The sequence below is a fragment of the Scyliorhinus torazame genome, chromosome 30 (assembly GCF_047496885.1).
Source record: "Scyliorhinus torazame isolate Kashiwa2021f chromosome 30, sScyTor2.1, whole genome shotgun sequence".
NCBI lineage: Eukaryota > Metazoa > Chordata > Chondrichthyes > Carcharhiniformes > Scyliorhinidae > Scyliorhinus > Scyliorhinus torazame.
In genome coordinates this window covers 26,333,210-26,355,109 of record NC_092736.1, presented here as the reverse complement: position 1 = coordinate 26,355,109, position 21,900 = coordinate 26,333,210, and the positions used below count along the sequence as shown (strand labels likewise).

Here is a 21,900-nt window from a genome sequence, read left to right as displayed (position 1 = left end):
ATCTTTTATTAAATAAATTTAGAGCACTCCATTATTTTTTCCAATTAAGGGGCAATTTAGCGTGGCCAATTCATCTACCCTGCACATCTTTTGGGTTGTGGGGGCGAAACCCACGCAGACACGGGGAGAATGTGCAAACTCCATACAGACAGTGACCCTGAGCCAGGATCGAACCTGGGACCTCAGTGCCATGAGGCAGCAGCACTAACCACTGCGCCACCATGCTGCCTTAATTGGGAATTATAGAACATAGAACATTACAGCGCAGTACAGGCCCTTCAGCCCTCGATGTTGCGCCGACCTGTGAAACCACTCTAAAGCCCATCTACACTATTCCCTTATCGTCCATATGTCTATCCAATGACTATTTGAATGCCCTTCGTGGTGGCCAGTCCACTACTGTTGCAGGCAGGGCATTCCACGCCCTTGCTACTCTCTGAGTAAAGAACCTACCTCTGACATCTGTCTTATATCTATCTCCCCTCAATTTAAAGCTATGTCTCCTCGTGTTAGACATCACCATCCGAGGAAAAAGGCTCTCACTGTCCACCCTATCCAATGCTCTGATCATCGTTTCCCTCAATTAAGTCACCTCTTAACCTTCTTCTCTCTAACGAAAACAGCCTCAAGTCCCTCAGCCTTTCCTCATAAGATCTTCCCTCCATACCAGGCAACATTCTGGTAAATCTCCTCTGCACCCTTTCCAATGCTTCCTTATCTTAAACTTTGAAGAGTTTTTAGTTGCTACGAGGACAGAGCATCAATATACCTCAGCCAAGAGTGATTGGATATGGCTTGGCACCCCCACTCCTTTATCCCAAGTGTTCCTGGTCAAGCCTAGTTCACTGTTGGGCAGTGTCAAGCAGAAGCCAGATGTTTCCCTGCAGTAACATGAGGTGATCAGCGGAAGAATAGTTCTGAGTTACTCTTCCCCACTTGGTGATCGTATCAGAACCGCATTGGAAGAGGCGGAGAGGCGTTACTGGGCCACAGTTAGTGAGTAGGAGATCAGGAATCAATGTTTTTTTAAAAAAAAGAGTTTTTAAGAAATTAAATGCATCTGTTTCTCACTTGATTTCTCAATCCCCCAGCCTGGTGCAACCCTCACTATGATAGGCCATTAGAAAATATCCAAGAAAACCTGTGGTACATCCTGCTCTAATAGATTTCCATCCCTTTTAACTCTGTGAGAAAGCTTGTGGGTCTTCACTTATTTCTTGAGGAAGCCATGGGTGACAACCTACCAGTGGAAGAAGCTACTGCAATCGATGCTCGGATCTGCATTCACTGCAGAGCTAAGTACAGTCCTTTCCACTGTGGTTTCTCATAGAATCCCTACAGTGCAGACGGAGGCCCTTCGGCCCATTGAGTCTGCACGGACCCTCAGTAAGAGCCCTCTAACCAGGTCCACCCCACCCTATCTCTGTAACCCCATAACCTAACCACATCCCTGGACACTAAGGGGAAATTTATCATGGCCAATCCATGTAACTTGCACATCTAGGACTGTGGGAGGAAACCGGGGCACCCGGAGGAAACCCATGCAGACACGGGGAGAATGTGCAAACTCCACACAGCCCGAATCAAACCCGGGTCCCTGGTGCTGTGAGGCAGTAGTGCTACCCACTGTGCCACCGTTCATGTACTCAATATCTTGTGAATCTGTTACCAAAGCATTAATATCCTTGCTTTCTCCCTGTGTCCAGATTAGGTGTGATGAGTAGCTCAGCCCTTTACTAGTCAATAGATCTTTTCATTATCCATTAAACTCTGGTCCTAACATCATTTAAACAAGAAACACGACAGGACTCTATCATGTTCTGCTCACTGCCGCCATTGACTTTTATTTTTCTTCTCTAGGTTTTGTGAGTCACCTACGAGTGACCTCGAGATGAGAGGAAACAATCGAGGGAGGGGGAAACGAGCCCGCCCCAACACAAATGCTCCAGTGATTGAGGCCATCACAGTGCCGGACAACAAAGTTGTGAACAAGACTCGGGCCTGCACGAGTAGCAAGGGGCGTCGGGGCAGTCAGAACTCCTCCGAGCGACGCACCCCAACAAACACCGTTGAAGACATCAAGGCGAGTCCTTCAGCAGGCAACAAGCGGAAAACTAAACCCGCCCCAGACTTGGATTTAACTTCGAGTTCTGAGGACTCAAAAGGAGGGAAACGGATGCGTTCAAACTCGCGGGGAGCAGTGACCCCGACTCCAGTCACAGCACTGAAAGCTGAGCCCCCCGTGCCTGAGCATAATTGCCCATCCCCTGTTCTCATTGACTGTCCCCACCCTAACTGCAACAAGAAATACAAGCACATTAATGGCCTCCGGTACCACCAGGCCCACGCTCACACAGACAGTGATGGTAAGCTTGAGGGAGACATTGACAGCGAGGAGAAGAACTCGGATGGCGAGGACTGCACCCAGCACCCGTTGCTAAGCCAGGACTCCAGTAGTTGCAATGGCTCTTCCAGCTCTCACACATTCGGCCAGGCAAAGGGCTCCATGTCGCCTGCTCGCTCGGTCACGCCCAAAGGGAGGAGGGAAGGCAGCATGGAGGCGCATAGCCCTTCCCCTGCCTCAAAGCTCAGTACCGGGAAGGCCTCTGGTAAAAAGAAAGGCCCTTCAGAGGCTGACCCGGAGTCTGGTGGGATGTATAATATTGAGTGTGCAGAAGAAGGGCCCCCAATTGCCAGCCCAGGCGATGATACAGGCAATGATGGCGATGATTCAAGTGAAAAGAAATTGGTCTTGGAGAAGGAGAAACCCAAGAAAGCAAGCAGCTCGAAATCAGAGAAGCTGCCCCTCAAAACCAAATCAGCCCGGCCCATTGTCCCTGCCATACCAGCACAGATATACACTTTCCCCACTGCTGCTTTCACTGCCTCCGGCCCAGGGCCTGCTCCAAGCCTGGCCACCACTGTGGTCCAAGCAATGTCCAAGAGTCCCCCACTCAAGGCCATTCAGCCCAAGCCGACTATCATGGGGGAGCCGTCTACAGTGAACCCAGCCCTCACCCCCTTGAAAGAGAAGAAGAAGAAGGAGAAGAAGAGGAAGGACGCCAAGGAGACCGCGAACTCTAAGCCACTGGGGAAAGGAGGGAAGCCCGAGGATGGCAAAAGCCCTTTCCGAGACTCTGCTGCGGATTCTGCGCCCAAAGGCGAGGGCCTCTTGAACGGTTCTTCTGAGTCGCACGAGAGCCGCTTGGCAAGTATCAAAGCCGAGGCGGACAAAATCTACAGCTTTACCGACAATGCGCCGAGCCCCTCCATAGGCACGGCCAACAGGCTAGAAGGCACTGGCTTGGTCACGCCTATAATACCTTTGCATGTGGTGACGCAGAATGGGGCCGACAGCTCTTCGGTCAAAACCAATAGTCCAGCATATTCTGACATCTCTGATGCGGGAGAAGACGGAGAAGGGAAGGGAGAAGGGGCGAAAGTCAAAACGTCATCTCCGGGCCAAATGGCGAAGGAAAGTGCCAAGAAAGCATTATTCTCCTCTTCCTCCTCCTCTTCCTCGTCCTCCTCATCCTCTTCGTCAAGAACTCAGCCGCCTTTAACTAAGGAAACTCATTCTCCTTACTATCAGGGCTATGATGCCTACTACTCCCCGAACTACGCCCACTCGAGCCCTGGGGGTACCGGGAGCGGCTCAGGGCCAGTCAGTCACTCAGTCAAAATCAAGAAGGAGATAGATGAGGAGGGTGTGGAGGTGAGGGTCAAAGTTGAGAGTGCAGAGGATAAAAAGATTGAAATGGGCAGCGCAGGCCATCATCCTTCAGTGATCCAACAAAGGCCCCAAATGTACATGCAGCCTCTATACTATGGTCAGTATGCATATATGCCCCAGTATGGATACAGTGAGCAGGGATACCATAGTCACGTGATGAGTACGAATCCAGCCTACAGGCAGCAATATGAGAAACTGTGCGAGGAGCAACATAAGCAGAGGCAAGAGCAGAACCGTGGGAAACACGGCACGAACGACGCTGACAAGAAACAAGAGCATGGCATGAAAGACCGAGACAAGGAAGAATGGAAGCAGAAGTCCCCCGCCTCAGCCACGCTGTCAAAAGCCCCCAGCTTAACCGACCTTGCCAAACCAGTGCCCAACAAGCCCAAGGACCCAACGGACTCCATGAAATATGCCAGCACGGCAAAAGCAGATGATGCTTCCAAGCTGCAATCCCAGCAGGCTGAGGGATTAAAGATGAAATTGACTGAGGGGAGCCACCTTGGGAGGGAGGTGTGTGAAACAAAACCTGGTCTGGAGTCGAGCAAACACTCTGGAATGGATCCAACGCTATGGTATAGACAGGTGAGACCAAACTCTGGTACCCCATGGTTTATGGTGTGTTCTGCAATACCGAGATGTCACCTTTTAGCCAAGAATATTAATTCCCCCGTTGGGGAACCCTAAACCCCATAAAAACAAATCTACCAAATGATTACCACACCGGCTCCCTGTGAAGGAATTACCAGCAAGATTTCACTTTTTGTATCTTTTGCTTCAACGTGAATTCGAATCAATATAAATTAAACATGAATTAACAGTAAAACAACACTTAAAATTAAAAAATGAATTTCTCTTTAAACAGTCAACACAATAAAAATATGTCGCACAAATACCTACACCACCCATCACACAAATATCACCATGTTCGGTTCTAAAGTTTGGTGTCTCTGAAACATAAGGGGCGAGATTCTCCGACCCCCCGCCGGGTCGGAGAATCGCCGGGGGCTGGTGTGAATCCCGCACCTGCCGGTTGCCGAATTTGCCGCGCCGGTTGGCGCCCCCCCCCCCCCGGCGATTCTCCGGTCCAGATGGGCCGAGGTCCCGCTGCTAGGATGCCTGTCCCGCCGGCGTGGATTAAACCACCTCTCTTACTGGCAGGACAAGGCGGCGCGGGCGGGCTCTGGGGTCCTTGGGCGGGGGGGGGGGGGGGCGTGGGGCGATCTGGCCCCGGGGGGGTGCCCCCACGGTGGCCTGGCCCGCGATCGGGGCCCACCGATCCGCGGGCGGACCTGTGCCGTGGGGGCACTCTTTTCCTTCCGCCTTCGCCACGGTCTCCACCATGGCGGAGGTGGAAGAGACCCCCTCCACTGCGCATGCGCGGGGATGCCGTGAGCGGCCGCTAACGCTCCCATGCATGCGCCGCCCGGCAATGCCAGTTTCGCGCCAGCTGGCGGGGCACCAAAGGCCTTTCCCGCCAGCTGGCGGGGCGGAAACCAGTCCGCCGCGGGCCTAGCCCCTCAAGGTTAGGGCTCGGCCCCTCAAGATGCGGAGGATTCCGCACCTTTGGGGCGGCGCGATGCCGGACTGATTTGTGCCGTTTTTGGCGCCTGTCGGCGGACACCATGCCGATTACAGAGAATCTCGCCTACGGTCTCACTTTTTACTCAATCGATTAGGCCTTGAGTCCCGTTCATCGCAACCGTATTCCCCCGAGACACTTGCCACTCTAACAGCATACTCTTGCAGCATCTCCTTAGCTAGGTTCACAATAGTCTTGAAAGCACAGATTCTCCAGAAACTCCTTAATCTGATACTTTAAAGCACCCTGTTAAACTGTCTCATTGACAATGGCAAAACTGACGCGACAGCAGTAAAATTATCCAATTCACAATCTCTTCTCTAACCCTGTTCTTTAGCTTTCTGTCCTGTTGTCATAGAAGTTTACAGCCTGGAAACAGGCCCTTCGGCCCAACTTGTCCATGCCGCCAACACACACACACACACTCTCTCCAAATGTATCTCCTCTGTTCTCCAATCTGCTGCTACTCTTTGTTCTTTCTAGCAGTCGCTTTTTTGCCTTCTCTTATGTCTGGCCAAATAACGTTTTTGTATCTTCCTTCCTGTTGCTACTGCTTCCAGATCAAGAACCGTCCGACCGCGCATGGACTAATGTTTCATATTATCCAAGACAATTGCAACTGATTCCTTTGCAATTGGTGCAAATTCTTCAAAGTTTTTTCCAAACATTCCTTAACAAAAAAACAAATGCAGAATCCCTAGACATTTAAAATAACTGACAAACTTTACTTACTGGTCTTCACAAGCTGCATGTTAAATTAACCTGACGACAGCACTGTCAATACCGCGCTCGATTGAAGCCCAGGGATTTGTGATGTGTGTTCTAAACAGTACAGTATCAATACGCAAACAAAACTGATACATGAGTAAAGAAAAATCTCTAATTAATGCTACCCTCAGCATAGCCCAAAGTGCGTGATGGCCAGTAAATTACATTTTGAGATACACTGTTATCCTCACAGCATAACCAATTTGCACACAGAAAATTCCAATACTAAGGTTACAGGATAAATGAACTGCTAATCTGCTTTTTGTTGGTATTGACTGGGAGATGCTTGTTGGCCAGGACACGAGAGAACTTTCCCTGTTTATTTAAAAATATTGCCACTGCTTTCCTGAATGTCCACCTGAACATGCAGACGAGGTCGCATTTTAATGTCTTGATTGAAAGGTGGTTCCTCCTTCATCGCAGCGTTTCCTTAACAGCGCCCTGAAGTGTTAAGTCATTGAGTGAAACTTGAGCCCACAATCCTCTGACTCGACAACAACGGCAGCCTACATTTATATAGTGCCTTTAGCATCATGGCATCCTGAGGCACTTCACAGGAGCGTTACAAAGCAAAGCATGGCGCAAAACCACATAAGGGCGACATTGAACCAAAAAGCTTTGTCAAAGAGGTAGGTTTTTAAGGAGAGGTTGAGAGTTGGGGAGGTACAGGGAAGGAATTCCAGAACTTGGGGTCTAGGTTAATGAAAATTGGGGATGCATAGAGGCCTGATTTAGAGGAGTTACAGATATCTCAAAGGGTTGGAGGAGATTACAGAGATAGGGAAGGGAGAAGGCTGTGGAGGGATTTGGAAACAATGAGAATTTTTTAATTAAGAGGTTGGTTGACTCACGTAGCACAGGGGGGTGATGGGGAAAAGAAACTTTGGGGAGGTTGTGGTATTGTCACCGGACTAATAAACCAGAGACCCAGAATAATGCTCCGGAGTTCCCAGGTTCGAATCCCGCCACTGCAGATGGTGAAATTTGAATTCAATAAAAATCTGGAATTAAAAGTCTAATGATGACCATGAAACCATTGTCGATTATTGTAAAAACCCATCTAGTTCACTGGTGTCCTTTAGGGAAGGAAACCTTATCTGGTCTGACCTGTATGTGACTCCAGACCCATAGCAATGTGGGTGACTCTTAACTGCCTCAAGGGCAAATTAGGGATGGGCAATAAATGCTGGCCCAAACTGTGACGCCCCCGCGTCCCATGAACGAATAAATAAAAAAGCACGCACAGCAGAGTTTGGGATAGTCTCAAGTTTGTAGGATGTGAGAGGCCAGCCAGGAATGCATTGGAATAGTCGAGTCTAGAGGCAATGAAAGGCTTGCCTGAGAGCTTCAGCAACAGGTGAGCCGAGGCAGGGGTGAAGTTGCGCAGGGTTACGGAGGTGGAAGTAGGCGGTCTTAGTGGTGGCATCAACATGAGGTTGGATTGTCACCCCAGGATCAAACATGGTCCCAAGCTTGTGAACAGACTGGTGTAATCACAGACTGTTGCCAGGGAGAATTGTTTTTATTGGATATTTCTTTTATCTTTAGTGATGTATTTTGTTTTGCAAGTTATTTCAGCTAACAATGTGCAATGTTGCTAAGGAGGGCGACGAGTGTGAAATGTTAGATAAAATAAGCATAGTGAGAGAGGACGTACTAGAGGGACTGGCATCCTTGAAGGTGGATACGTTACCAGGCCCAGATTGATTGTATCGCAGGCTGTCGAAGGAAGCCAGGGAGGAAATAGCAGATGCTCTGAGGATTATTTTCCAATCCTCACTAGATACAGGCGAGGCTTCAGAGGATTGGAGGTCTGCAAATGTTATTCAACAAGGGTGTGGGGAAAAGACCAGAAAACTATAGACCGGTCAGTCTGACTTTGGTGGTGGGCAAATTATTGTGCCTACATAGATTTAAATAAGGCATTTGACAAGGTGCCACATGGCTGATTGGTCAGAAAAGTGAGATCTCCGGGGAACAGGGTAGAGGAGAGTTGATCCAAAATTGGCTCAGTGACAGGAAACAAAAGGTAATGGATATTTTTGATAATGGAAAACTGCTTCCACTGGTGTTCCACAGGGCTCGGTATGGGCGATTGCGCATTTGTTGTATATATTAATGAGTGAGACTTTAATGTGGGAGGCAGGATTGGGAAATTTGCAGCAGACACAAAAATTGGCCATGAAGTTGATTGTGAAGAGGATAGTTGTTGACTTCAGAAAGATATCAATGATTTGGTTGACTGGGCATAGAGTGAGTGGCAAATGGAATTTAATCCGGAAAAGTGAGAGGTCATGTGTTTAGGGAGGGCAAACAACGTAAGGGAATACGCAATAAACAGGAAGATATTGAGACGAGTTGAGGAAGTGAGAGACTTTGGGAATGCATGTCCACAGGTCCTTGAAGGTGACAGGACTGGTAGACAAGATGGTCAAGAAAACATATGGGATTCTTTCCTTTACTGGGCCAGGTATTGAATGAAAAAGCAGGGATCTAATGCTGGAGCTGTATAAAACGCTGGTTAGGCCACAGCTGGGGTTTTGTGTACAGTTCTGGTCACCACATTACCGGAAGGACATCATTGCTCTGGAGAAAATGCGGAGGAAACTGACAAGAATATTGCCAGGGTTTTAAATTGCAACTATGAGGAGAGATTGAATCGGCTCGGATTGTTTTCATTAGGACAGAGGAGGCTAAGGGGTGACCTAATTGAGATGTACAAAATTAGGAGGGGTTGGACGGCATGGTGGCGTAGTGGTTGGCACTGCTGCCTCCCGACGCCGAGGTCCCAGGTTCAATCCCGACCCTGGGCCACTGTCCACGTGGAGTTTGCACATTCTCCACGTGTCTGCGTGGGTCTCACCCCCACAATCTAAAGATGTGCAGGGTAGGTGGATTGGCCACGCTAAATTGCCCCTTAATTGGAAAAAAAACCGAATTGGGTACTGTAAATTCATATTTGAAAAGTTTAGAAGGGTCTCGACAGGGTAGACAGGAAAGATTTGTTTGCCCTAGCGGGGGACATCGTTTTAAGGTGATTGGTATAAGGAGCAGAGGGAACTTGAGGAAAATATTTCTCACCCAAAGGGTGGTGGGCATCAGGCATTCACTGCCTGAGCTGGCGGTTGAGGCTGGATCTGTATCTGAAGTGCTGGAACCTGCAAAGCTATGTACCAGGTGCTGGAAAATGGGATTAAAATGAGCGGCTCGTTCCTTTTTTGGCTGGCGCAGGCAGGATGGATGGAAGGGCCTCTTTCTGTACCCAAACATTTCTATGGTACAATATTCCAACTTGTGCATTGTCTTTTCAGGGTGAGAAAAGGCTAAAGGAACCCAACTTCTGCTGTAACATTGATTCCTATGGGAACCTATGATTCACTTAAAGTCGGTCACTTAAAGTTGTAATTTTCAGGATCGCAACGGCAACTTTAAATGAGGGTGTGCTGCTTCTGGCAACTTGTAGCCTGCCTTTTTGTAATTCGGGTGGTCCGTTCTAAAGACAACCTGTGTGAGATCTGAAAATCAAGTGAACGTTTTCAGAGGTTGATTTTGTCCCCCTCGGATTTTGGTCTGTACATTATCAGGTTCTGGGGATCACGTGAATTAGTGTGGAGGCCAAAAGGCCGAACGACACTCGGCGTGGAAATTTTAACGCTATTTTTATCAAATAAAAAAGGGCTTTTAAAGACTCCAAATTGACGATCAAGACTCAAGCTCTTGAAACCATTAAGATTCCACAAAATGTCATTGGTCGTTGTTGAGTCAGGTGATCCCCCTCTTGGCAGTGATTGAGACTCACATACTTCACCTCATTGTCCTCGAGGTGGACTGGGTCACAATCAATCAGAGTTGGCAGACATCGTGTGGCTTTGAGCTTGAGCCAATGGACATCACTCATTATATAGAACACCTGCGTCACTGGCTTCATTAGGGGAGAGAGCAAAGGGGTCAGGGGTCAATGAATTAAGCATATGAAAATATTTGAAGGACCTGTGGCGGGGGGGGGTGATGTGTCAAAGTGTGCACTTGGAAAATGACTGCCACCTGTACCTCAACATGAGTTTTTGGTCTGAGGGCAGTGAAGAGAAAAGTATATGTACACTTACAGGAGAGGATGCCATCCATTGCCATTAATCCCAGAGCTTCTGATACTCTTGGCATAACTGGTTGAAATCTATGAGTAAAATTATTGTAAAACTATTCGGGGGCGGCACGGTGGTGCAGTGGTTAGCCCTGCCGCCTCACGGCGCCGAGGACCCGGGTTCAATCCTGGCCCTGGGTCACTGTCCGTGTGGAGTTTGCACATTCTCCTCCTGTCTGTGTGGGTCTCACCCCCACAACCCAAAGATGTGCAGGGTAGGTGGATTGAACACGCTAAATTGCACCTTAATTGGGGGGAAAAAATGAATTGGGTACTTTAAATTTAAGAAAAAAAGTATTCGAGAATGTCCTCAAAAGGAACTGCACAACTGGGAGCGGGATTCAAAATTGAAAGCTAATACGGAATAATGTTTCAGAAAAGATAACATCTTAACATCTCCAGATTTTCAGTGTTGCAATACTTGCAATAGTAATTCCCCCCCCCCCCCCCTCCAAGTTCCAAGGAAAACATATGCCACAGATTTGTAAGTACCAAGTGATACCTCTCTGCCCGTATTAATAATGGTGCCATTGTACTATTCCTTTAGCTAGCATCTTGATATATCTTCATTAGGAATCAGGCTTGAAATATGCAGGGGCACTCTCGCACATTCATCCATGTAACACTTGGGCTAAAGCGCATGTATGTGATTTAAGTGTGAATGGGTACCCAAAGTCATGTTTTCTAATGGCATCACAGTCTGTCAGAAACACAATTCCCCGATGATCCCATTCTGCAACTGAAGCAGCAGCAGTGCTGGTTTACATGGGGCGTTCCCAAGATCTCACCGATTTTAGTGTTAAAATGTTGCCAGAAATAGTGTTGAGGTGTGTGCACTTCCGCAATCGTTTTTACATAGATATTTTTAAACTGTTGAGCCATTTTTGGAATTCAAACCGGTTGTCACTGCTAACTGCTTAATTAACTTGAGATGTGACCATGGTGGAGGAGTGATATTGAGCAGCACTGGAGCACAGTGGTTAGCACTGTTGCTTCACAGCGCCAGGGTCCCAGGTTCGATTCCCGGCTTGGGTCACTGTCTGTGCGGAGTCTGCACGCTCTCCCCGTGTCTGCGTGGGTTTCCTCCGGGCGCTCCGGTTTCCTCCCACAAGTCCCGAAAGACGTGCTTGTTAGGTGAATTGGACATTCTGAATTCTCCCTCTGTGTACCCGAACAGGCGCCAGAGTGTGGCGACGAGGGGATTTTCACAGTAACTTCATTGCAGTGTTAATGTAAGCCTACTCATGGCACTAATTATAAAGATTATTAAAAGAAAGGACAAAGGTCAGCCAACCCGCCCCCTTCCTTATGCCAGTGACTCCCGAAAATACTGATCACTCATTCTGGATGCCTGGACTGGTGAGGACTGGACTGAGTCCAGTCTGAGCAGATCTGTGCTGATGATGTTCATGGTCCAGGCTAATGCATGACAATCAAGTGTTGAGGTGAGATGGTCATTGACTGCCACTGTTCCAGGAGAGCAAGGGAACTAGGAAAACAGGGTAGGGAATATTTGCTCTTTGGAATACAAAGGGAAGTTTTCATCCAAAGTTTTTAATCTGAACTGCTAGGAATATCGTCATTCCACAAGTAACTTGCATATTGCCCTGTTCTGTTCTAGTCTACTGTGTCCGGAGTGTGGACCAGCTTTGCGTTTGTCGCTCTTCCATTTTTTGTGGAAGGAAAAACTCCAAACAATATAATCTTGAGGCGATGTTAGAATTAGTGGCTTTTCAGACAGTCTCCATGTCAAAACCTAGTCTTAGACTGAATTTGCAAGAAGACTTTGCCAATTTTGGATGGCCACGGATCTGTCATAACCAATCAAATGGGCCACGGGGAGGATTTATGTGCATTTCATAGCGAGTCGCGCCATATGTGTCCCTGCCCGTTTTAATTTACATTAGCAAAGCCTGGCTTCTGCTCTCGTGAAGCCATCTGCTTTGTCTGCCAAACTTGGGGAAAGGAAGCACACGGCCTTTTGGTAGCTATTTGGATTGTAACGTTGTTTCCTGCTAATAATAAGGATTGTCGATTGGCTGAAATGTTTGTTTCGGATCAAAGGAGGGGGGGGGGGGGGGGGGGCGGGCAAACGGTGACATGCAGCAGACGGCGACTAAGAGATCTGGCAAGAATTCTAACTCCCTGTGACAGAGAAGCTGACTTTTTTTACTTAAGTGCAACAATGGTTGTCAAGTTAATTGAGAAATGCAGGGGCGGCACTGTGGTTAACACTGCTGCCTCACGGCGCTGAGGACCCGGGGTCGATCCCGGCCCGGGTCACTGTCGGTGTGGAGTTTGCACATTCTCTGTGGGCCTCACCCCCACAACCCAAAGATGTGCAGGGTAGGTGGATTGGCCACACTAAATTGCCCCTTAATTGGGAAAAAAATAATAATTGGGTACTCTAAATTTATTTTAAAAATAAAATAAATAATTGAGAAATGCGATTGAGGTTAGATCACCTTTCCTGAACAACAGCCGCCCTGGCGTTAATACATCTCCCAAGCTGTCTTCTCAAAGCTTCTGGACGAAAGGGGAATATTTTGTCTGATGTGTTCAGGATTGTTGGTTGAAATCTCTTGGGGAAGCTCTATTTTCAGTGAGTGTTTTCCATCGTAGGCAGGGTCGGAAGCATTGACACGTGCAACAAGAATAGAGCCAGACTCTGAATGGGCGATGCCATTTTCTGGAGGGGTGGTTTTGTTGCCCTCTCCTCAGATCCCCTGCTTCCCCCGCAAGATCAGAATAGCTTGGAGGGATATTTCTAATCGCTCACAGGTGGGCTCAAACCTGGACTGAGACTCGAGTATCTATCACAAATAGGTTGTTTGTCCAAAATGAGGAGGTTCTGCCCCTCTGCAGTGACAGCTTCTCTGTTGAGCAGGTCCACCCGATGCAGTAGGTCAGGCAACACTGATATCGCACCATTCTGTTTCTGTCTCACACAAAATGGAACAGATTCGCCCTTTGGCGCTGTTAACAGAGAGAAGAACCGTGGAGCTTTCTCCCGACTCACTTCTAAGCCTGTGTGAAATAGAGTTAACTGCAGGAAGATCACTAATTGGACCATCCGTCTTTGGGGATGTACCTGATGTCAATTAGGTGGCAGTGGGGACACTGTAATTGGTCCCAATGTTCCTGCACTGGAGGAGAGGAAGTTTCCGACTCTAGATTACCATCCTCAACTCCAGTTTGGAATTACCTGCGGCATCAATTCAGCTAAGATGTAGCACAATCGGGTAGTCTGCTGATGTCCCCTGCCAAAGTGTGCACCGACACCTGTACCTGAAGATAAAGTGTGTATACATTTCCAGGAGAGGGTGCCATCCATTGCCATTTATCCTAGAGCTTCCAGTACTCTTGGGAGAATTGGTTAAAACCCGCTGTAATCGGGTGGATATTTCTGTCTTGCATAAAGTCACAGAATCTGGAACTTTCTGCCTGAAAGGGTGGTCGAGGCGGGAACCCTCACAACATTTAAGAAGCATTTAGATGAGCGATTGAAACGCCGCAGCATACGAGGCTACGGACCAAATGCTGGGAAATGGGATTAGAATAGGTTGGTGCGCGATGGCCGACGCAGATGCGATGGGACGAGGAGCCTCTTTCTGTGCTGTTCAACTCTGTGATTCTAATGTAAATCTCCCTCTGTGAGGTCTGAAACCTGACATCCATGCAGCCATTTAACTTCTCATTTCAGTCGATGCTTTCCTGTCAACTGAAGGCTCCGTCATGGATCACTGCCATTTTGGATGGTCTTACTTCATTGAGTCCATCATGGACTGGGCTTGGAGAGCTTGCTCAAAGGTTCTTCCGCAAATTGAAGTGAAATTCCCTCTTGACGCACATTGTGATTCCCTTTTCATCGTCCTTTATTCTGGAAAGCACGCAGGGCAAGTTGAGTGGACATAACGGAAGGTATAAGACTCCTATGTAGATGCACCATCGAAGTACAGTGGGATGCTATGCGTGTTGAGACCCAAAGCCATTGGGTGTTGAGCTGGTGGAATGTTCCAGAGCTACTCCAAGCTCACAAGACATAACTCCCTAAGAAAAGTATTAAACCATTCCTCGAGGTGAAAGGTCACTACTGGTTTAAACCAATCTCCAAAACAAATATCTAAAGCATATTTTCACACACAGTGCTCAGTAAGTCGTGGAATGATTTACCACAAGAGATCATTGAAAATGAGAAGATTCAAATGGAATTGGTTAGGTATTTGGGAAGAGTAAAAGGATTTGGGGAAATGGGGATTAATGTTGACAGCACATGCACAATAGGCTTGAAGATCCTCTTTCTATGGTGCAACGATTCTTTAAAAGTGCGGAAAAAACTTGTATGGACTTCTGGTGGCAGGCATGGAGTGGGTGGTCGCACATTTGGAGGCTCCCACTCAAGATGGATTTTGTTGGTCCTTCCCCACCTGTATGGGTGTTTTTTGAAGGCAAAAGAGGTGTGAGTGCCTAGGGAAGTTAATACTCCTCTGGTGAGGCTGGTGTACGGAGCAGCGGACAACAAGTGCCACGAGAACGAGGGAATAAACGTGTACATTTAACGGGCACTGTTGCTCAGCTTGGGCCTTAAATTAAGATCTACTGTTTCGCCAAGGCCATGTTGCCTTTGTCGTTTGATCTAGAATGGTTCTCCCAAAGTGCTCTGCAGCCAATGAAGTACCTGTGAGTAGTCACCGACACTGTTGTCACCACAGGATATTCGAGGAAGTAGCAAGGTCTCTCAAACAGCCATGTAATGCAGGCGGCACGGCGGCACAGTGGTTAGCACTGCTGCCTCACAGCTCCAGAGACCCAGGTCTGACTCCGGTCTCAGGTGACTCTCTGTGTGGAGTTTGCACGTTCTCCCCGTGTGTGCGTGGGTTTCCTCCGGGTGCTCCGGTTTCCTCCCACAGTCCAAAGATGTGCAGGTTAGGTGAATTGGCCATGCTAAATTGCCCTTAGGTACGTGGGGATACGGGGATAGGGTGGAGGCGTGGGCTTAAGTAGAATGCTCTTTCTGAGGGCTGGTGCAGACTCGATGGGCCGAATTGCCTCCTTCTGCCCTGTAAATTCTATGACTTGTCTATGGTGACTGGATAATCTGTTTCAGTGATGTTTGTTGAGAGTACATATCATCGGCGAGGAGGACTCCCAGTCGTCTTTGAAATAGTGAACATGGGATCTTTTGTGTCTTCCTGGGAGCACAGACAGCACCTTGTTTTCCACCTCTCTTCCAAAAGGCAGCACTCCCAACGGGACAGCACTCCCTCAGTATTGCACTGGAGCAGCGACCTCAATAATGGGTTCAAGCAGTTGTACTTGAACCTACAACCCCTCCGATAGTAGTGAGACTGTGATCACTGAGCCACCCTCGGATGCAGTTCATTGCATCATGCACAGAGACGTAGTGATTGTATGTCTTCAAATTCCTCTAAACTAAACTGACAATTTTTCCTAATTTGGTTGGGGGGGAGGGGGGTTTTAAATCTCAGACTCCTGGTGGGAAGTACAGTCACTAGTACCCAACTTGCCCTGCTTACTGTGATCGCAATTGGCTGCCTTTTGTTCACAAGTTTGTCCTGTGGGGACCGTTGTGGCTTTTCCTAACTTCCTCAAACCTGCTTACTATAAGCAGATGCGGTGCCCAACTCCCTCTTGACGCACTATTTTAACAAGCTTGCGTCTCAACGTCCCCTTCCTCGCCCGAGGAGCAGTTATGAAAAGTAAACGGAGATTCACAATGGAGGGATGCCTTGTATGAAGCACCGACGGAGAATGTGATATTAGAGTGGTCTTAAGAGGAAAGGTCCTTCACATAACCACATGTCATCGAAGACTAGAGAATACTCGTACTGTATAGAGAAGATCTCGGTTTGCAGACTCCTGCCTGCTATACCTGTGGCGTGTAATCTATCTGTTTTTGTATTTATAGCAGATTACAGAAATAGAACCTGATCCTAGCTCATTTACTCAGTACTGCAATTCATTACATCTTGTGCCGAGACATGGCAGTGACTTTAATTCTTCATCACTAAAGGGACTTTCAAGATGCCAGCTTATTCATTCCTGGAGAGAGGTGAGAGGCCGCTCCCAGTCGCCCATTCGGGAAATCCTTAGACGTATTCTGTATTTGTTAGTTATAATCCTGTGTGTGTGTGTGTGTGTGTGTGTGTGTGTGTGTGTGTGTGTGTGTGTGTGTGTCATTCTCTACAAACAGGCACTTTAGAGCTGTGTGTGTCTCAGCATTTTGGTTGCATTGGGGATTCTGCATGATGAATTTTCACTTCATTCATCTCTTCACCGTGGTGTAGAAGTGTTTGGACAAAAGAAGCATCAATGCTGCATTTGAGGCCAGCAACTGACAATCTGCCGGGAGTTAAATTCAATCTTCGCATTGAGTGCATGTAAAATTGGACTGTTGCTGGGAGGTAAATTGAATACAAGAGTACAATCGAAACTGACTGGGGAGCTGAAAACAGGACACGTGGAAGTACTCCACAGAGGGCCAGAAATACTTTCCATGTGTTTATCTGAATATGTGGCACATACTGTACCAAGTAGAGAACAGTGACAGATGGAATATATTCCATTAGGAGGAATTTGACAAATTAGTTTTGCATTTTCTGATACCCTGTTCAGTGTCTCTACCTCAACGAAGCTATGTTGAGAAATCCCTTTTAAAGAGAATGTAGAATAGAAACTCTCTACATCAGTACTGGAAGTTCAGTTTAGTTGGAATAGTAGAATGATTCCAGCACAGGAGGCCAATTGGCACGCCGTGTCAATGCCAGCTGCTAGCACAGCTCACCTAGTCCAACTCTCGTCACAGCTCACCTAGTCCCACTCCCCTCACAGCTCACCTGGTCCCACTCCCCTCACAGCTCACCTAGTCCACTCCCGTCACAGCTCACCTGGTCCCACTCTCCTCACAGCTCACCTAGTCCCACTCCCGTCACAGCTCACCTAGTCCCACTCTCCTCACAGCTCACCTGGTCCCACTCCCCTCACAGCTCACCTAGTCCCACTCCCGTCACAGCTCACCTAGTCCCACTCTCCTCACAGCTCACCTAGTCCCACTCCCCTCACAGCTCACCTAGTCCCACTCCCGTCACAGCTCACCTAGTCCCACTCCCGTCACAGCTCACCTGGTCCCACTCCCCTCACAGCTCACCGAGTCCCACTCCCGTCACAGCTCACTTGGTCCCACTCCCGTCACAGCTCACCTGGTCCCACTCCACTCACAGCTCACCTAGTCCCACTCCCCTCACAGCTCACCGAGTCGCACTCTCCTCACAGCTCACCTGGTCCCACTCCCCTCACAGCTCACCTAGTCCCACTCCCCTCAGAACCCACTTAGTCCCACTCCCCTCACAGCTCACCTGGTCCCACTCCCCCCACAGCGCACCTGGTCCCACTCTCCTCACAGCTCACCTAGTCGCACTCACCTCACAGCTCACCTGGTCCCACTCCCCTCACAGCTCACGTGGTCCCACTCCCCTCACAGCTCACCTAGTCCCACTCCCCTCACAGCTCACCTAGTCCCACTCTCCTCCCAGCTCACCTGGTCCCACTCTCCTCACAGCTCACCTGGTCCCACTCCCCTCACAGCTCACCTGGTGCCTCTCTCCTCACAGCTCACCTAGTCCCACTCTCCTCACAGCTCGCCTGGTCCCACTCCCCTCACAGCTCACCTAGTCCCACTCCCCTCACAGCTCACCTATTCCCACTCTCCTCACAGCTCACCTAGTCCCACTCCCCTCACAGCTCACCGAGTCCAACTCCCCTCACAGCTCACCTGGTCCCACTCCCCTCACAGCTCACCTGGTCCCACTCCCCTCACAGCTCACCTGGTCCCACTCCCCTCACAGCTCACCTGGTCCCACTCCCCTCACAGCTCACCTGGTCCCACTCCCCTCACAGCTCACCGAGTCCCACTCCCGTCACAGCTCACCTAGTCCCACTCCCGTCACAGCTCACCTGGTCCCACTCCACTCACAGCTCACCTAGTCCCACTCCCCTCACAGCTCACCGAGTCGCACTCTCCTCACAGCTCACCTGGTCCCACTCTCCTCACAGCTCACCTAGTCGCACTCACCTCACAGCTCACCTGGTCCCACTCCCCTCACAGCTCACGTGGTCCCACTCCCCTCACAGCTCACCTAGTCCCACTCCCCTCACAGCTCACCTAGTCCCACTCTCCTCCCAGCTCACCTGGTCCCACTCTCCTCACAGCTCACCTGGTCCCACTCCCCTCACAGCTCACCTGGTGCCTCTCTCCTCACAGCTCACCTAGTCCCACTCTCCTCACAGCTCGCCTGGTCCCACTCCCCTCACAGCTCACCTAGTCCCACTCCCCTCACAGCTCACCTATTCCCACTCTCCTCACAGCTCACCTAGTCCCACTCCCCTCACAGCTCACCGAGTCCAACTCCCCTCACAGCTCACCTGGTCCCACTCCCCTCACAGCTCACCTGGTCCCACTCCCCTCACAGCTCACCTGGTCCTACTCCACTCACAGCTCACCTAGTCCCACTCTCCTCACAGCTCACCTGGTCCCACTCCCCTCACAGCTCACCTATTCCCACTCCCCTCACAGCTCACCTATTCCCACTCCCCTCACAGCTCACCTAGTCCCACTCTCCTCACAGCTCACCGAGTCCCACTCCCCTCACAGCTCACCGAGTCCCACTCCCCTCACAGCTCACCTATTCCCACTCCCCTCACAGCTCACCTATTCCCACTCCCCTCACAGCTCACCTAGTCCCACGCTCCTCACAGCTCACCGAGTCCAACTCACCTCACAGCTCACCTAGTCCCACTCCCCTCTCAGCTCACCAGGTCCCACTCCCCTCACAGCTCACCTAGCCCCACTCCCCTCACAGCTCACCTGGTCCCACTCCCCTCACAGCTCACCTGGTCCCACTCTCAGCTCACCTAGTCCCACTCCCCTCAGCTCACCTGGCCCCACTTCCCTCACAGCTCACCTGGCCCCACTTCCCTCACAGCTCACCTGGTCCCACTCCCCTCACAGATCACCTGGTCCCACTATCCTCACAGCTCACGTACTCCCGGAGTCCCTCACAGCTCACCTGGTCCCATTCCCCTAACAGCTCACCTGGTCCCGCTGTTCTCACAGCTCACCTGGTCCCACTCCCCTCTCAGCTCACCTGGTCCCACTCTCCTCACAGCTCACCTGGTCCCATTCTCCTCACAACTCACCCAGTCCCATTCCCCCCACAGCTCACCTAGTCCCACTCCCCTCACAGCTCACCTGGTCCCACTGTTCTCACAGCTCACCTGGTCCCACTCCCCTCTCAGCTCACCTGGTCCCACTCCCCTCACAGCTCACCTGGTCCCATTCTCCTCACAACTCACCTAGTCCCATTCCCCTCACAGCTCACCTAGTCCCACTCCCCTCACAGCTCACCTAGTCCCACTCCCCTCACAGCTCACCTAGTCCCACTCCCCTCACAGCTCACCTGGTCCCACTCTCCTCACAGCTCACCTGGTCCCACTCCCCTCACAACTCACCTAGCCCCACTCCCCTCACAGCTCACCTAGCCCCACTCCCCTCACAGCTCACCTAGTCCCACTCCCCTCACAGCTCACCTGGTCCCACTCCCCTCACAGCTCACCTGGTCCCATTCTCCTCACAGCTCACCTAGTCCCACTCCCCTCACAGCTCACCTAGTCCCACTCCCGTCACAGCTCACCTAGTCCCACTCCCCTCACAGCTCACCTAGTCCCACTCCCCTCACAGCTCACCTAGTCCCACTCTCCTCACAGCTCACCTGGTCCCACTCTCCTCACAGCTCACCTAGTCCCACTCCCCTCACAGCTCACCTGGTCCCACTCTCCTCACAGCTCACCTGGTCCCACTCCCCTCACAACTCACCTCGCCCCACTCCCCTCACAGCTCACCTAGTCCCACTCCCCTCACAGCCCACCTAGTCCCACTCCCCTCAGCCCACCTAGTCCCACTCCCCTCACAGCTCACCTGGTCCCACTCCCCTCACAGCTCACCTGGTCCCATTCTCCTCACAGCTCACCTAGTCCCACTCCCCTCACAGCTCACCTGGTCCCACTCTCCTCACAGCTCACCTGGTCCCACTCTCCTCACAGCTCACCTGTCCCCACTCCCCTCACAGCTCACCTGGTCCCACTCTCCTCACAGCTCACCTGGTCCCACTCTCCTCACAGCTCACCTGTCCCCACTCCCCTCACAGCTCACCTAGTCCCACTCCCCTCACAGCTCACCTAGTCCCACTCCCCTCACAGCTCACCTAGTCCCACTCCCCTCACAGCTCACCTAGTCCCACTCCCCTCACAGCTCACCTGATCCCACTCTCCTCACAGCTCACCTAGTCCCACTCCCCTCTCAGCTCACCTGATCCCACTCCCCTCAGCTCACCTAGTCCCACTCCCCTCACAGCTCACCTAGTCCCACCCTCCTCACAGCTCACCTAGTGCCACTCTCCTCACAGCTCGCCTGGTCCCACTCTCCTCACAGCTCACCTGGTCCCACTCCCCTCACAGCTCACCTAGCCCCACTCCCCTCACAGCTCACCTAGTCCCACTCTCCTCACAGCTCACCTATTCCCACTCCCCTCACAGCTGACCTGGTCCCACTCTCCTCACAGCTCACCTAGTCCCACTCCCCTCACAGCTCACCTAGTCCCGCTTCCCTCACAGCTCACCGAGTCCAACTCCCCTCACAGCTCACCTAGTCCCACTCCCGTCACAGCTCACCTGGTCCCACTCCCCTCACAGCTCACCTGGTCCCACTCCCCTCACAGCTCACCTGGTCCCACTCCCCTCACAGCTCACCTGGTCCCACTCCCGTCACAGCTCACCTGGTCCCACTCCCCTCACAGCTCACCTGGTCCCACTCCCCTCACAGCTCACCTGGTCCCACTCCCCTCACAGCTCACCTGGTCCCACTCCCCTCACAGCTCACCTGGTCCCACTCCCCTCACAGCTCACCTGGTCCCACTCCCCTCACAGCTCACCTGGTCCCACTCCACTCACAGCTCACCTAGTCCCACTCCACTCACAGCTCACCTAGTCCCACTCCACTCACAGCTCACCTAGTCCCACTCCCCTCACAGCTCACCTAGTCCCGCTTCCCTCACAGCTCACCGAGTCCAACTCCCCTCACAGCTCACCTGGTCCCACTCCACTCACAGCTCACCTAGTCCCACTCTCCTCACAGCTCACCTGGTCCCACTCCCCTCACAGCTCACCGAGTCCCACGCTCCTCACAGCTCACCGAGTCCAACTCACCTCACAGCTCACCTAGTCCCACTCCCCTCACAGCTCACCTAGTCCCACTCCCCTCACAGCTCACCTGGTCCCACTCTCCTCACAGCTCACCTGGTCCCACTCCCCTCACAACTCACCTAGCCCCACTCCCCTCACAGCTCACCTAGTCCCACTCCCCTCACAGCTCACCTAGTCCCACTCCCCTCAGCCCACCTAGCCCCACTCCCCTCACAGCTCACCTAGTCCCACTCCCCTCACAGCTCACCTAGTCCCACTCCCCTCACAGCTCACCTAGTCCCACTCTCCTCACAGCTCACCTGGTCCCACTCCCCTCACAACTCACCTAGCCCCACTCCCCTCACAGCTCACCTAGTCCCACTCCCCTCACAGCTCACCTAGTCCCACTCCCCTCAC

At 51.0% G+C, this 21,900-nt stretch overlaps 1 protein-coding gene across 9 annotated transcripts in view; it reads left to right on the top strand.

The window, feature by feature from the left end:
* The window catches only part of LOC140404459 (zinc finger protein 609-like), a 244,241-nt gene that overhangs the window by 192,032 nt on the left and 30,309 nt on the right, over positions 1-21,900 (top strand). For 5 of the 9 annotated variants that reach the window (XM_072493028.1, XM_072493032.1, XM_072493024.1 and 2 more), the window contains exons 5-6: positions 1,861-4,321; positions 16,157-16,300. In XM_072493028.1, coding sequence (XP_072349129.1) covers positions 1,861-4,321; positions 16,157-16,300 — 2,605 coding nt within the window. The remainder of the gene's footprint in view (positions 1-1,860; positions 4,322-16,156; positions 16,301-21,900) is intronic. The other 4 variants (XM_072493031.1, XM_072493033.1, XM_072493030.1 and 1 more) reach the window with 2 other exon arrangements.